At 64.7% G+C, this 15,209-nt stretch overlaps 6 protein-coding genes across 6 annotated transcripts in view; 3 read left to right on the top strand and 3 right to left on the bottom strand.

The window, feature by feature from the left end:
* EMIHUDRAFT_459528 (hypothetical protein) overlaps positions 1-1,397 on the top strand; it is a 3,294-nt gene extending 1,897 nt beyond the window's left edge. The window contains exon 4 of the mRNA XM_005765992.1: positions 232-1,397. Within this exon, the coding sequence (XP_005766049.1) occupies positions 232-1,234 (1,003 nt within the window). The 3' untranslated portion in view covers positions 1,235-1,397. The remainder of the gene's footprint in view (positions 1-231) is intronic.
* A 70-nt stretch (positions 1,398-1,467) lies between these two features.
* On the bottom strand, positions 1,468-1,929 carry EMIHUDRAFT_246787 (hypothetical protein; the record flags this gene model as incomplete). Its single annotated transcript, XM_005765991.1, has 1 exon — positions 1,468-1,929. One exon carries the CDS (start codon positions 1,927-1,929, stop codon positions 1,468-1,470), a length of 462 nt encoding a protein of 153 aa, XP_005766048.1.
* Positions 1,930-3,102: 1,173 nt separating this feature from the next.
* EMIHUDRAFT_431117 (co-chaperone GrpE) lies at positions 3,103-4,339 on the top strand. Its single transcript, XM_005765990.1, has 2 exons — positions 3,103-3,639; positions 3,802-4,339. The coding sequence occupies exons 1-2, from the start codon at positions 3,118-3,120 to the stop codon at positions 3,997-3,999; spliced, it is 720 nt and encodes a 239-aa protein (XP_005766047.1). The 5' UTR covers positions 3,103-3,117; the 3' UTR covers positions 4,000-4,339.
* A 4,515-nt stretch (positions 4,340-8,854) lies between these two features.
* On the bottom strand, positions 8,855-9,568 carry EMIHUDRAFT_246783 (hypothetical protein; the record flags this gene model as incomplete). Its single annotated transcript, XM_005765989.1, has 1 exon — positions 8,855-9,568. The coding sequence occupies one exon, from the start codon at positions 9,566-9,568 to the stop codon at positions 8,855-8,857; it is 714 nt and encodes a 237-aa protein (XP_005766046.1).
* Positions 9,569-10,251: 683 nt separating this feature from the next.
* EMIHUDRAFT_371044 (hypothetical protein) lies at positions 10,252-11,273 on the bottom strand. The gene has a single exon (XM_005765988.1). The coding sequence runs from the start codon at positions 11,257-11,259 to the stop codon at positions 10,279-10,281; it is 981 nt and encodes a 326-aa protein (XP_005766045.1). The 5' UTR covers positions 11,260-11,273; the 3' UTR covers positions 10,252-10,278.
* Positions 11,274-12,469: 1,196 nt separating this feature from the next.
* EMIHUDRAFT_119797 (hypothetical protein) lies at positions 12,470-14,465 on the top strand (the record flags this gene model as incomplete). Its single annotated transcript, XM_005765987.1, has 3 exons — positions 12,470-13,669; positions 13,777-14,299; positions 14,434-14,465. 3 exons carry the CDS (start codon positions 12,470-12,472, stop codon positions 14,463-14,465), a joined length of 1,755 nt encoding a protein of 584 aa, XP_005766044.1.
* Positions 14,466-15,209: the final 744 nt, after the last annotated feature.

The raw sequence follows: 15,209 nt of genomic DNA, 5'->3' as shown, positions 1-15,209 counted from the left end.
CCGGAAGCGGGCGCAGTGGTGTCACTGAAAAATGATATAAAAGAAAAAAGAAATCCCGAAATTCCCATGTTTTCCGCGAAAGGAGCCGCCTTACCCGCTCTTCTCCCTCATGGGCTGCAGCAGCAGCAGAGATGCAGAAACCCCGACGGCGACGACGAGGGCCAGCGCCACGACACTGCCTTGCTCTGAGCGTTGCATGCTCGACAGCAAGCGCACAGCACGCAGCCGCAGGCACAGCCGCCGCATCGATGTCCCTTCATCGCTCACGCTCCGCGCATATGAGGAGCTTGGCGAGACCTCTGAGCTTCGCGCGGGCAGTCTGCAGCAGCTGCGGTCGGAGTTGGCGACGCTGGTGGAGCAGCGGGTGGCGGGCTGGGAGGACTTGCAGAGGGCGCTGGAGCAACCCGATCTGTGGCTGGTTCGTTTCTTGCGCACCCGCAAGTACGACAGCGCGAGGGCACTCCATGCGCTGCGAGGCAACCTCTCCCTCTCCCGCTACCTCGAGGGCCTGCCTGCTCGGACGGGCGGCGCAAAGCCCGGGGCAGTTGCGGCGGTCCGTTTCTGGGACCTACATATCGAGGATAGCTCCGTGAGGTACGTCCTGGACAGGAGGCTCCTGGCCACGGTGCCCGGTCGTGCCCGCGACGGGAGCGCAGTCGTGCTCCTCTCGCCCTCGAGCGACTTCCTCGTTGCGTGGGGGAGGCTCGGCGTCGGAGGCTTCACCCTCGCCGTGCTCAAGCTGATCGAGGCGCTCTCGCTCGAGCCGCGGACGCAGCTCTGCGGCATCACCGTCGTCGTCGACCTGCGGCGCGCCTCGTCGGCCCTCATCTCGACCTCTCTGCGGCCAGACATGCTTCGGCTCACCGAGCGGCTCGCCTCGCTGCTCGGCAGCAAGGCCGCCTTCCGGGTGCGAGGCCTCTGGATCGTCGGTGCGCCGTGGTACGCGCGCGCCCTCGTCAACCTGGTGCGCACCTTCCTCTCCAGCAAGCTGCGATCGCGCCTCCACCTCTGCTCCGCCGCAGAGGACTTGCACGCCGCAGTGGAAGAGCGCCTCCTGCCCGCCGGCTTCGGGGCCGGAGGCGGTGCGGACGAGGGCGGAGCCGAGGCCAGCTTTGAAGAGTGCCTGCTTGCGCTGCAGCGGCGAGAGTCCTCGACGCGCACGTCGCTCAGGTCCTCGTCCTCGTCGGAGCCCCTCGTCTGGCAGCGGCCGAGGCACGAGCTTAGTCCGACATAGTGTGTCCACCCCGTCTCCGACACCGAGCTCAGAGTTCAGAGAAGGAGAAGTGCCGCCACAATAGGGTACCGCGCGAAAGTTTCCGCTTTGTTTCGTGATGGCGGATGCGGAAACATTTTCCGCGCGTGCGAGGTACGCAATACTCACGAAATTGTAAACAAGACATACCAAGACGGAAGAGGAAGACACTCTGCTTTTTTAAAGCCGTACGGGTCACCACGATATCTTCTACTTCATGTCTCTCGCAGCACGCACCCCTCATGCACCGCGATGCCCTCCCGCTCACACAGGGCGAGGATCTCGTCCGAGCCGGCGCCCGGCTGCACAAACGCAGATTTGATGCCGAGGGCGGCCGCGTGCTCCATTTGCACGAGCCCATCCCGCGGGTTGATGATTAGGTCGACGACGTCGATGTCGCTCTTCGCTGCCGCGTCGCGGAGGCTTCGAAAGATGACTCCGTGCGGGTCGGTGCCCGGCTTTACGCGAGGATTGACTCGCACGACGGTCTTGCCAAGGGCTTCCAGGCGCTCAGCAACCGCACGTGCTGGTTTCCTGGGATGGAGCACGTCCCCAATCACAGCCCACGTCGGCTGCCGCAGCATGTCCTCACCAGCCGTCGCACACATGGCGATGCGGCTGCCGTGCAGCGACGAGGTCAGAGCGACGAGCAGCGGCAGCGGCCGAGCGAGCAGCATTCCGTGCGCGAGGTTTTTTTTTGAAGAGAAGACACCTTGTCCCTGTTGTTTGTTTTCTTTTTTATTTTTTAGTCTGCTAGGAGGTTCCACTCGGGGAGAAGGCGTGTAGACCCCAAATCGGGTCCGGACTTCGGACCCGATTACGCTGCCGCCTCGCGCGCGCCGCTGCTGCCCTCGCCGGCAGCCGCCGCGGTCGCAGTGCCATCGTGCGGACTGGCGGTCGACTCGCCACATCGATTTCAACTCACGCGACGCGCTCGGCCTCCGCTGGCGGCTGCCGCAAGAGCGGCTGGCTCACGGCAGCGTCTCGCCGGTTGCCGGATAGGAGAGTACAGAACGTCTGGAGTGTAACTGTGTACGTGAGATCGGTTTTGATAACAAGCACGGTCGATCCGTCAAAGCGATACACTCGTTCCTATCTCGCTGGAGGGCTGGCACGGAGCTCTGTGCCGACAAACAGGAAGAGCCGAGCGGCAAGAAGGGCTCGATGGGGAGCGAGAACCGTCAAACGTGCTCACGGAGGTTTCGGAAGTCCACCCTGATGCAGTCGGTTCCCCCCCGGTTTGAACGCGCAGCTCGCAAGACTCGTCGAGCACTCGCAGCCTCTCTGCGCCTCTCATGCTGCCGCTCTGCGGGAGGTTCAGTCTTTCCGGAAGATATCGTCGAGTTTTGGAAGCTGCGCGGTCAAACCTGGGGGGAAACAAGAGCGTCACGACGGACTTCAGGTTACACCTCAAGCTCTTCTGACGGTTCTCGCTCCCCATCGAGCCCTTCTTGCCGCTCGGCTCTTCCTGTTTGTCGGCACAGAGCTCCGTGCCAGCCCCCCAGCGAGATAGGAACGAGTGTATCGCTTTGACGGATCGACCGTGCTTGTTATCAAAACCGATCTCACGTACACAGTTACACTCCAGACGTTCTGTACTCTCCTATCCGGCAACCGGCGAGACGCTGCCGTGAGCCAGCCGCTCTTGCGGCAGCCGCCAGCGGAGGCCGAGCGCGTCGCGTATCGATCGAGCTCGCGATCCGGGCCGTGGAGCCCACGAGGAAGACTTCGTCTGCTGGGACGGAGTCCCGACGCTCGCTGCGTCCGCTGGAACTGGGGTCTGCACACCTTTCGTTTCCGCGTCCCGCAGTGGGCGGTGATTTCTTGGAACTGAGCAGGAAGTGCGACGACGAGGGGACTAGAGCATGCTGCCGCTACGAAGGGTCCTGCTGGCGCGTCGCCTGCCCCTGCCCTCGCAGTCGGCGGAGGCCTTGATGCTCGCGCGGCACCGCGGCGCCGCTGGGGGGTGGGCACGCACCTTGTGCGCCAAGGCCGAGGCCAAGCCGGAGGCCGCGGCCGAGCCCGCTGCGGATGCGGCAGAGGCGGAGGCTGCGCCGGGGACGTCGGAGGGCACCGACGGCGACGCCGCGCGGGTCGCGGAGCTCGAGGCGCAGCTGAGCGAGCTCGACGAGCAGCTCAAAGCGAAGCACGACCAGGTGCTGCGCGCGCTCGCTGAGGCGGATAATGCGCGGCGGCGAGCGGCGATCGACGTGGAGAACGCGAGCAAGTTCTCGGTGGGCGGCTTCGCCAAGGACCTTCTTGACGTGGCCGACAACCTCGGGCGCGCCGCCGATGCGGTGCCCGCCGAGCTGCGCGACTCGGAGGAGGCGCCCGTGCTGAAGAACCTGTACGAGGGAGTCGTCCTCGTCGACACGGTCCTGCACAAGGCGAGACACCGCACGCGTGCACCCACGCGCTCCCCGGCAGCCTGCCGCGACCCGCGGACGCCGCTCACGCCCTCGCCGCTCGCCCCGCACCCTCCCCTCCCCCCACCTCCTCCTCGTCCTCCTCCTCCCTGCCCGGCGAGCCGCCCGCCTCCTCCACCGCAGGTCTTCTCAAAGCACGGCCTCACCAAGATTGAGCCGCTCGGAGAGAAGTTCGACCCGAACTTCCACAACGCCATGTTCGAGGCGCCAGACCCGACCAAGGAGCCAGGCACCGTGATGCACGTCGCCTCGCCCGGCTACGTGATGCACGACCGCTGCCTGCGCGCCGCCGGAGTCGGCGTCGTGCAGAAGCCCGCCTGAGGGGCGCACCGCGGGCGGCGGCCACCCGCCAAGGGGCGCGCGGGGGTGGCCGAGAGGCAGGCTCTGCCGCGCGCGGGTGGCCGGCGGGCTCCTCGACGAGCTTGGGACGCGAGGCGGCAGGGCGGCACCTCCCACGCGTGAGCCGAGGGGCAGGCCCCGGTGTCTTGCGGCGCAGCGCGTCTGCGCGGCACCTTTCCGCGGCGTGCCGCCCATCCGGATCAGGTGCGAGATGATTTAAACGAGATGAGGAACGGCCCAACGGCGAGGCGTGTTTGCCGTGATTGAAAAGAAAGATCGCAGGAAACCGAGATGTGCGAGGCTGAGGGAGGGGGGGGCGCAGACCGCAGTCCGCAGAGAGATATACGGCTTTACGGCGCTTTACGCGTGCATGCACATGCAAAATGGCAGAGACCCTCGCCCTCACGTCAGTTGCCAGGGCGTGATGGTGGCCACAACGTGACCACCATCATTGGGTGCGCGCACACGCGCGGCGGCGGGGAGAGGGGCGAGGAGCGCCTCGAGAGCTGACGGACAGCAGCCCCAGCCGCCACGGGCACGGCCCACGCGGGCACGCGCCACGGACAAGAGGAGGGCTCTTCCAGGCAACATGGCGGCAGTCCTCCGGCGATTTCTTTTCGAGCTAGCCTTCGATGTGTGTGTTGAAACAAACGCAAGGCGGACACACACATGACGCATCGCGCTCGGGCCCACAGACATCCCGCACACCCGAGAGAGAGAGGAACCGCGGCCGACTCTACCATCGCGGCCGCAGCCGTGTTGAGCTCTTCAGAAGACTGGTGCCTCATATGCTGCCTCCCTGCGGATGCTGCCGGCGAGCCTGGCGGTCCGCTGTACTACAAGGAAGTGCTGACTCGATTCTACCTCGAATTCTTCTACCCCCACGACTCGGAACGCGAATGTGACAGGACCCGCTTCAGCCACCAAAGTGAGATCACCCGAGAGCAGCTGAGCCTGCCTCTGGCCTCGCCTCCCTCTCCTCCAGGCATTCGTGGCATCCTATGGGTCGTCCAGAGTATCGACCTCTGGCGAGTCAGCCAGCCCCACTTTGAGGGCGCCATGAAGTACGCGATCGCCACCTCGCTGGCCTCTCCGCAGGCCCCCCCGACCGCGTCGAACTCATCGGCGCGGGCTCTCTCAGCTACGGGACCGGCCCCAGCTTCGGCTGAGGGCTGACAAGCTGCCGAGCCCAAATCACTGTGAGAGTCGTGATTTCTTGTTGGTTTTCTAAAATCTCTCTCACACCCGCCGGCGCCGCCCCCGCGCGCCCCCCATCCCGGGAAAAGTGTTGCAAGGGTGACGGTAGATGTGACGGATGCTCACGCACTGTGAGCTTTTCCGTGCGCCCCTCTCCCACCCCCACACAAAAGAAATGTTCCGATAAGTTTACGCGGCAATTTTGTAGAAACAAGAAATGAGCACAGCGTGACATATCATGCTGAAGCCGGGAACGTTGGGAAGAGGCACGAGGAGGGCGGCGACCTCGACCGACTATGGAGGACCCGTCGCCAGACGACGCAGGGCAGAAGACGGTGAGGCGGAGCAGACGCGCAGGGCGAGACGAGGGACCGAGGGAGGGAGCAGGACTTTGCGGAGATCAGCAGGAGGATGTACGAAGAGATTAGGAGCAGCAGGGACCCGAGGGACCATGTGGAAGACGGCTAGTGCTAGTCCCCCATCGGGAGGACGACCCCGGCTAGTCGCCGACCACACCCACAAAGAACCCTGCACAAAGATCGCAAGGGCGGGGGCCTGTTCCTTTTTACCCATCTCACAGTCGAGAGGTGTCCGTTTTTAATTTATTTATTTATGCTGAAGCCGCAGCCCTCCTCCGTCAAACTCATCAGGGCCGACACCGAGTGCAAGTGCGTCCACTACGAGGCCAACAAGGACCCTACGCGGCGCTACGTTACCACGGTCTCCCGCGCTAACGTCAAGACTGTCATCGGCCGCTTTGAGTCGAAGGTGGAGGCAGCGTACTGCTACGCAACCTCGCCCGAGGGGCTGGAATATGCAAGCTCGCCAAGGCGGTGGCGCTGCGGGAGGAGCAGGACATGACGAGCGCCCAGGCCATAGCGACGGCCGCCGAGGAGAGGTTGGCTGCAGACGGGCGGCTCGGGCTTTGTGGGCGTCTTCCAAACGCCACAGGCCTGCAAGCTGCCTTTCATGGCACGGGTGTGGCGCGGCCGCAAGGACGTGAACCTCGGCTACTTCTGGTCGGCGGAGGCGGCCGCGCTCTGCTACGCCCGCTCGCCCGAGGGCCGGGCGGCGGCGGAGGCCAAGCGCGCCGAGGCGCAAGCGCTGCCGCCGATGACAGCTGCTGCTGCGCTGGAGGCGGCGGCGGAGGAGGGGCTGGAGCTGCTGATGTCCGACTCTGGCACGCGCTTCCTGGGCGTCTACCGCGCCTCTTGTTTGCGGCTGCCCTTCCGCGCCCGTCTGAGACGCGACGGACTCGAGATCCTCCTCGGCCGCTTCGCCACCGCAGAGGAGGCCGCCCTCTGCCGCGCGCGCGAGCTCGCGGCCCAGGCCGAGGACGCCTCCGCCGCCGCCGCGGACGAGCCGGTCGCGACCAGTGCACCGAAAGTAGACGGTGGGCGCGATGATCTCCTGTGGTGCGTGGTGTGCAGCACGATGTGACACAGCCGACGCGATCGCAGAGAGTGGTCCTACAGTCCCCCCCACCGCAGTCAGGCAAAATTCCAAAATTCCCCCCACGGTTTTCTCTCCGCCAACTAGGGCGCGCCGAGCCCGCTACCGCCAAGCCGGTCTTCTCCCCGCCCTGAGGCCGTCACCACACATCCACGCACATGCACACGCGCGTCCTCGTTCTCGCCGCGCTCGTCGCCACAACGACCGCAGCGCCGTCGGACACGTACACGGGAACAGTGGTCTCGTGCGATCGATGATCCCTCAACGCGCTCCCGAAGGTGAAGAGATTCGTCTGTATGTTTCTTCCCCGCCCTTGCGCCAAGAACTTCAAAGGGCGAAGGCCGGGCGCGGAGATGTTCAGCGGAGTCGAGTACAAGTGGATTTTTCACCACCAGCCCGAGCTCCAGATCTTTAAGAACGGTGGCAGCGCCCCGTTCAAGGTCGTGAAGCTGGCGCCGATGGACGAGGCGCAGCTGAACGAGCTCTGGTCTACTTATTTCCCGAAGGCGGCGCAGCGCCGACTCTCGGACGCGGACGCTCCTGTCCCGCTGCCAGATCGACAGGCTGGCGCATAGAGGCTGGCGGGACGGAGCAGGGAGATGGAGCCACATGGTGGACCCGACGCTGCGCCTGTGCGTATGATGCGGGCGTCCGCGAATCGTGCTAGCGATTGGACGTGTCGCGGAAGTTGCACAGGCGTGAGAGAGGTGCGGACGCAATGGATCACCGGGGTGGGATAGACGATATGTACTGTGGCGAGTGACATTGATGTCAGGCGCCGGCGGCTGTGATTGCGATTCATGCATCATGCTTCATGGGAGAGATTTTTGTTATTACCAACAAGAAATCACGACTATCACAGTGATTTGGGCTCGGCAGCTTGTCACTTGTCAGCCCTCAGCCGAAGCTGGCTTCTTGATCTTGTGATTTGTCCTTCCCATCCACCTTTGTGGTCAATTTGTGCCCGGCGGCCCTGCGGCCCTCGCGTAGGTACGTGGTACGAGTGTCCTCGAGACCGGTCGACGCGCTCGAGCGCGCGGGCGCCCCTCGTGCCTCGAGGCGGGCGCGCGGGGGGAGGCGGCGCCCGGCGGGGCGCGCGCGCGGCCCCGCCCGCTGTGGCCACTGTGCACTGACGCCCACTGTGGTCAGACTGTGCGGCATGTTGTGCGAGTATATGGGACAAAAGCGTCGAAAATGTCCCAAAAAGCGTGTCTCGAGTTTGTTGCAGCCCCACAGCTGGCGCGCGCTGCCAGGAAGCACCGCTCGCGTGTCCGCGGCACTCCCTGGCACCCAGGGAGTGCCGCGAACCGACCAGACCGAATGGGCTCGACGCCGCGCTCGCTGTGGGGCTGCAACAAAGTCGCCGCCGAGCGTGCCACCGACGGCGTCCCGGCGGCGGTGATGGAGTGTGAGACCTGAGGCTACGGAGGTGACGCCTGAGGTACCGGCCCGTGCACAGCGACTCAGCCGGCGACCGCCACGGGCTCAGACGAGACTTGTCGACTCGTTACGGCTCAGCTTCACCGTGGTCATCGGGCGTCTGTCGACGTCAGGACCACCCATACAGCTCGCGGGTTTGAGGTCGCAAGAGCCAAGATGGTGGCGTTTGGACATCCCAACCATCACACAAGACAGCCTGTAGGTGATGGCGGGACGGCGCAGTGTTTGTGGCACTCGGCAGTAGGCACCCGCGGCACGGCCCCGCTGTCGGCTCTCACGGGCTGCGGAACCGGCCCCAGAGGGAGCCGGTCCGGGCGAGTGTGGCAGCTCCTGCGCTAGTATGGGCACCCTCTATCATAGCACTACTGATCCTGGTCATTAGAGCTGCCAGGAATAGCGTCAGGAGCCGGTAGGAGTCAAAACCTCTCATATTTGAGACATCGTGTCCCATATACTCGCACAACGAGCCGTGCGCCTGTTACCCGCTTGCGCTTTGTAGTTTGTACCCCTCCGCACGGCTCGCACACGTCGTGATGCGTTGTGACTTGAGATATGTCACGCTGCGCGTCTCCTCGTTTTCTTTCTCACATACCGCTTTACGGTATTTCATCACACTAATTTGGTACGCGTACATTGCTCGGACACCGCGCACGCGGCGCACATGCCACGACTTGCGAGCCTGGCCGGTGACGTATCGCTGATTTCCGCGCCCCAGCGGGCCCGATACCGCACACCTGGGGTGCTCCCGCTACACCCCACTCATGGCAGAGGGCTGGACACTCTCATCCGCCTCGAGCCGCAGAGTGCCCGCCGCCTCGTCCTTCCAGCAGAGGGTGCACGCACGGAGCTCCGCGTTGCCAAAGCGCGCCGCGGTCGGCGCGTCGGCCGAGACTTTCGAGTGCTGGCTCAGCAGGTAGTGGAAGATACCGCCGTGGGCGACGACGGCAATCGTCGATTCCGGCCGCCGCGCGACCCACAGCAGAGCCTCGTAGCCCCTCTGCGCGCACGCGGCCTCCTCCTCGAGCTCCTCGGTCCAGCACTCGTCAGTCTCCGTCAAGAGATCAAAGCCAACGGCTGGAAAGCGACTGACTAGCTCATCCCGTGGCCGGCGTTTCGCGTTGAGCAGCCAGCCAGAGCGCTCGCAAAGGCAGTCGAGGCTGATAAAGCGGTCGCGCCCGGCCGCCGCTGCCTCGGGGAAGGCGAGGGCAGCCGTCTCGATGGCGCGAGAGAGACTCGACGCGACAATTAGCTCAATACCTAGCGATGCCGCGCCGCCGTCCACGCTATTGCAGGCAGCGGCTGCCTGTTGGCGGCCGAGAGGAGTCAGATCGGCGTCCAGGGCGTCGTCCTCCTTCATCGTGTGGAGGAACTCGTCAAAGGAGCAACCCGCGGCGCGGCGAGCCTCGGCACGCGGGTTGTGCAGCGCTTGTCCGTGGCGGAGAAGGAGCAGCCTCTTGCGCATCTCTCGGAGGAGCCGGAGCCAATGGCAGTTCACTGGAGCACTGGAGCACTGGATACCAGAGCTTGGCAACCTAAGGCCACACCGTTAGGGCGTGAATTAGTCGCGTAAGCCGGCTGGCGTCGGGGGGGCCTGAACAGGGGAGCTCCCTCTCTCCCCACCCCGAGGACCTCTGCCCAAGCTGAGGTGCCCAGCCCAGACTCAGGGACTGTAGAGTCACACCTAGCGAGGTGTGTATTCTTTTTGCTTGGGGCGGCCCTCATGACGCGGGGTAGGTAGGGTAGGTCTGGGCCCTCCCGTCGGGGTTTTCCCTCTCTTCACGCTGGAATTTTCACAGCAGAAAAAGAAATTTTCCGCGGAGATCCCAAGTGGACAAGTGAGGTGATCTGGTGCTTGTAGGGCTTGAGAGTGGCCTGCCATGTCACAGGAAGGACTATGGAGTTGCAGAAGAGTATCACCAGCCATCACTTTAGAGTTTAGTTGGTATAGTACCCCACCTTCACCGATCCGGTGATTTCTTTAGTTTCGTATAAGGTAGAGGTAGGTAGGTAGCTAGGTAGGGGCAGGGCAGGCCGGGCCGGCCAGGTTTTTGCAGAGACTTCATCATGAGGGCCGCCCCAACCCCCAAGCAAAAAGCAATACACACCTGATCTGGCGCCAGTTTCTGTGTGAACCCTCTTGTTTGTTATCAACACCTTATATCTGTGAAAATCTTATTGCGTCCACGTGTGCAACATCTGCACGGCCGCCTCGCTCAGCCCGGCGCTCCCCACCGCCGCCTCCCACGCTTCGTCCTCGCAGCAGAACCAGCCGTTGATGGCGAGGCGTCGGTGCGCGCGCGGGGTGCCCGCCGCGACGGGCTGCACAAAGTGGTGGCTCGCGCCGTGGACCGGGAAGAGGAAGAGCGTGTTGAAGCTGGGTGCAAAGCGGCGGTGGGGGGAGCACCACACGAGGTCGCCTCCGCTCCGCTCGTCCCACTCGCCCGTCAGGTGCCACACAAAAGCGACCCGCCGCAGGTCGCCGAGGTCGCAGTGCGGCGTGGAGTAGTCGCCCTCGCGGTACCAAGATGCGCTCACCACCACTCGGCCTCGGCAGCCGAAGGCCGCCTCGAACCAGGTGAGGCCCTCCCTCTCGAACCAGCGGCACGCCGTGGCGTAGGCGGGGCACGCGGAGGCCAAGCGGGACGCATCCGAGCAGTAGATGTTGGAGTGCGCGTACTGGAAGCCCGGCTGCCTGCTCGCGTGGTGCGACCACGCCTCTTCCGGCAGCCCGCCGAGCGCCGTGTGCACGGAGCGCGCGCACGCATCGTCGAAAGCCTGCTCGAGGCGCAAGAGCTGCCCTGCCCTCAGCGCCTGCACAGTGGACGAGTTCGACAGCCACCCTGACGGGGTCAGCGCGGGGAGCGGCGCGCCGACCATCTCCGGCTTTGACTCCAGCCAAGTCGAGACCGCAGCGTCGTTGACAACGCGTCGCGCAAGCGTCTCCTCAACCGCTGCCGGATCGGAGCTCGCCCCTAGCACACTAACCACAACTGCATCGGGATTCGCAGCGACCAGCCGCTGGAAGGCTAGCTCGGCGGCATCAGCGTCTTGCTGCTCACTCGACCCGTGCTCACTCGTTCCATTGCCGACCACGACTGCCTGCGGGTTGGCAGCGACCAGGCGCTGGAAGGCTAGCTCGGCGGCGTCAGCCATGGCCGCGGCTCAACCTATTAAAGGTGGGGTGGTAGCGTGGCGGTCGGTGCGCGAGACAGGTGTGCGCGAGACAGGCGCGCGTCAGCAAGGGAGGGAGGAAGAGATCAATCTATCTAACCATTTATTGTCAAGGGGTCTGAGGAAGGGTGTAGATTGGCCGCTTGTGTATATCTCGAGACCTCGCTCGGTCGAGAGAAAGAAGGAAGGTCGAAGGAAGGCCGCCCGCAGGGCCCAAGTCCGGAATTGGCTTTCTTTGGCGGGCAAGGGTGTAGAAGATGTAGTCATGTAGATAGAGTGTAGAGCGCTGTGGAGTGTACTAGTAGAGATGTGGATAGAGCGCTCTGGAGCGCTGGCTGGTGCGGAGCTCTGCTCTATCTATCTATCTACCAGCGAGCGGTCAGTTACGCTGTCGCCTGATGTAGAGCTGTGAAAGGAGAGACACCACGAGTGGGATAGAGCCACGAAGGTTGTCGAAAGCAACGACAATGAGGAGAATTCGCGGCGCATGACATCCGACCGGCGGGCGTCCCACGTCAAAGTACGTCAAAGCCGGAAGTTCTCTGTTCCGCAAACGCTTCGAACACCTCGGTCGTCCAGACTTCGGCTTGCGTGCTCTGACCAACGCGCGAACAGTCGCTTGCCCCATCGGCGTGTCGGAACAAGCGCTGGGTGCGCAATGCAGCAGGCAACCACGTCAGGACAGGATGATCCAGACTTGCAAAGGGCAGGCAACAGCGCATGTGCTCGGTGTATGGACGAGCCGAGATGGGCTCGCGGCAGCAGCAGTGGCAGCAGTAGCAGCAGCAGCAGCAGTGCCATCACCAGCGCTACCAGCGACGGCGGCGACGGCGGCGATCGCAACTCCGGAGCAAAGCCCGCCAATATGGGCACCGGTGCGCATCGATCTCACCTTTTGGCAATGGCGAGACACCCCGTCATCAACCAGGCGCTGAAGAAGCCAACTCCCAATCATGGCACGCAACAGGCTCAGGTCGCGGTGTCGCCGCCTTTGTGTTTGCCCATCCCTCACGCTGCACGAGTGGCCGCCGGCGGTGCAGGTTTGGACGGGGCGGTGCCCTCCACCACGTCGTCCTCCCGCAGAGCAGCTCACGACAACCCGCCCGCGGCAGCCTGGTCAGAACCGCCAAGGCTGGCTCTATTGCAGGCGGCGCCACTGGTACACAATGGGAGGCCAGTGGAGCAGTTGGATATGAAGGCAGAGCGCGACGCCGTCTTCTCAGCGCTGAAGAGCTCTGGGAAGCAGGCCCACGCGACGAGTGACTTCTGCACCACGAGGCGACTGCGCGACGTGCTCACGGCCGGCTGCCGTATACTTCATTGCTCTGGGCACGGCTTCTCGTACCTGGATCAGTCGGGCAGGCAGCAGTCTCGTCTTGCCTTCGAGGATGGCGAGGGCGGCACGCACGCCCTCGAGGTGAGCAACCTGCTCGCGCTCATCTGGGCGGGCGCCGAGGGGGACGAGCGGCCGCCGCTCGACCTCGCCTTCGTCTCCGCCTGCCATGGTGGCCCGTACGGGGAGGCGTTCGCGGCCGCCGGAGTGCCACACGTCGTGGCGGTGAGAAGACAGGAGCAGCTGCAGGACAAGGCGGCCTGCCTCTTCGCTGAGCAGTTCTACCACGCGCTCTTCATGGGGAGGAGCGTGAAGCAGGCCTTCACCATCGGCAAGCAGGCCGTCGCCAACCAGCCTCACATCGTGCGGCCGGGTGAGGAGGCGCACAAGTTCATGCTGCTGCCTGTCGATGGGGACCACTCCGAGGTGCTACTCCGCAACTTGCCACCGGGGCAGCTCAAGTGGGTGTCGCCGCCGCGCTGCGCTCACAACCTTCCCGCCTTTCGGCCGCTCCAATTCATCGGCCGGCAGGTCGAGTGGCAGCGCCTTGTCGCCGCCGCGTGCGGCAGCCAGAAGCGGCTACTCCACCTGATTGGCGAGGCTGGCACGGGGAAGACCTCCCTTACCCTCGCCGCGGCGCACTACGTGCTCGAGCGTGGCACCTTCGCCGGCGGCATCCTCTACGTTTCTGCCGCCGGTGCCACCTCTATCGCAGCGCTGAGCCGCCTCATCGTGGCGGCTGTGGCCGAGGCTAATCGCGGCAGTGGGCGAGCGGGCGAGGAGGACGAGCCGACTGGATCGAGCAATGACGAGCTGCCCTTTGCGCTGCTGCGGCACCGTGGGGCGTGTCTGCTGATCATTGACGAGTGGACGATGCCTTGCGACAGCACGGTGCTGTCGAGCGCGCTGTGGGTGCGCGCCCTCGGAAGCCTGCTAGAGCGCGCGCCCGACCTGCGGGTGCTGCTCTCGGGCACCCACTCCCTCGCTCTCCCCGGTGTCGCGCGGCTCGAGCTCGGGCTGATGGCAATGCCCGACGGGGACGTGGCGCGGCTCTTCAAGGTGCGGCCCGACGCAGTCGCACACGTCCACGCGCCTCTCTGCTAGCGGACCAGCCCATCCCCCTACGCCTGCACTCCACGCCGCCCGCCCGCCTGCCCGCATTGCAGGAGCTATCTCCGCGCGCGATCACACGATCTGAGCTCGGGTGCGACGAGCCCGCGGCGCTCAAGGCGGAGATCGTCTCCTTGCTGCGGCGTCTCGGCCGGACCGGCTCACCGCTGGAGCGGTTTACGGTGCTCCATGACGCGGGTGCCACAGATGGCTCCCTGCCGCTCCGTGTGCAGTGGGCGGTACAAGATGCTGAAGCTGCGGCGGCTCTCCGCTCCGAGCTCTCCTCGGAAAAGTCGCTCCTTCACTTCGAGCAGCCGCCGCCAGAGACCTCCGACCGGCACCTCGTGTGGGGCTACCTCTCCCTCACGAAGGTGCTCGCGAAGCACCCCGTCATCGCCGCATTGCGTGGAAGCCCCAAGGCCACCGCGCTTGCTGTCGGCTTGCTAGCGCCGTCCTTGGGCAGTGGCCGCTCTCTTGCAGATCTGGCGGGTCTGCTCTCCGCCCTGGTGATCGACGACCCCGCGGGCCTTATCGACGAGTTGGGGCGGGTATCGTCCCGCGAGCAGTTTGACCGGCCACGTACGCCGGCTGAGGCAGAACGTAGGGATGGGCGTATCTCCCTCGGACCCATCGTACGTAGTACTGGTTGTACGTGAGTATCGTCTGGGGGCTAGTACCTCTCGCCCTCTTTGTTGTACATGTATGTTGACTAGGTGTGCACGCACGAGAGTGGCTGTGCGTGTGAGTGGAGTGCGGCGGTGTGGTGGCGTGTGTGGTGCGATGTGCAGTAGCTTCGGTGTGGTGCCAGTGTATGGCTCCTGCCGGAGGGAGCGATTGAGCTGAGCGACGCTGTCTGTGATTGTGGGCGTGGTGAGGGCGGCGGCGCGCGTGCTCCTGTCAACTTGTCGCGTGTGCTTCTCGGGGCGCGTGAGTTGTGTGGCGTGAGAGTGTCGGCGGCGGAACTGTGTGTGCGCGGGGGGGCATGGTATGCCATATATCGCGAAATTTATTTTAGCGCGTCTCGTTTGGCTCTCGGACCTTCGGCGCGGCGGCTCTCTCTCAGAAGCAGCCGACGAAGAGCTTCGAACACATGTCGTTGTCGGTGGCCTCCATCTCTCTCGCGCCGCGGAACTACGCCCAAGAGGAGCGGCAGCGAAAAAAGCGGCTCTTCATACGCGTGCCTGATCCCGACGAGTCAGCGCCGGCGCCGCCGCCGTGCCACATCCAGCTGCTGCTCGACTCGTGCGCAGCGACGCCGCAGTCAGCATCGTCACCGCTGGATGGCCTGAGGGCTCCGGGAGCTGGCCGCGGACTGGAGGGGCGCCTCCGCGATACCATTCGACCCCAGCTGGCGGCAGTCGCGCGCGCAGGCCCCGACGTCGACACGGCAGAGGACCGGACAGAGGACGAGATCTTCACGGTGCTTCTCGCCCGCGACCAGGAGGAGGCCTTCGGTCCGCGGCCGTCAACGATTACAGTCCCGCTGCTG

Source organism: Emiliania huxleyi (assembly GCF_000372725.1).
Source record: "Emiliania huxleyi CCMP1516 unplaced genomic scaffold EMIHUscaffold_529, whole genome shotgun sequence".
Lineage (NCBI taxonomy): Eukaryota > Haptophyta > Isochrysidales > Noelaerhabdaceae > Emiliania > Emiliania huxleyi.
This window is presented reverse-complemented; position numbering and strand designations above follow the sequence as displayed.

What these genes read in the sequence shown, in the direction of transcription:
- EMIHUDRAFT_431117 (XM_005765990.1), top strand. Translation starts at nt 3,118, where the DNA reads ATGCTGCCGCTACGAAGGGTCCTGCTGGCGCGTCGCCTGCCCCTGCCC. An exon ending in TCGACACGGTCCTGCACAAG is followed by an intron (nt 3,640 to 3,801) that starts GCGAGACACCGC and finishes CCTCCACCGCAG; the next exon opens with GTCTTCTCAAAGCACGGCCT.
- EMIHUDRAFT_371044 (XM_005765988.1), bottom strand. Translation starts at nt 11,259, where the DNA reads ATGGCTGACGCCGCCGAGCTAGCCTTCCAGCGCCTGGTCGCTGCCAAC.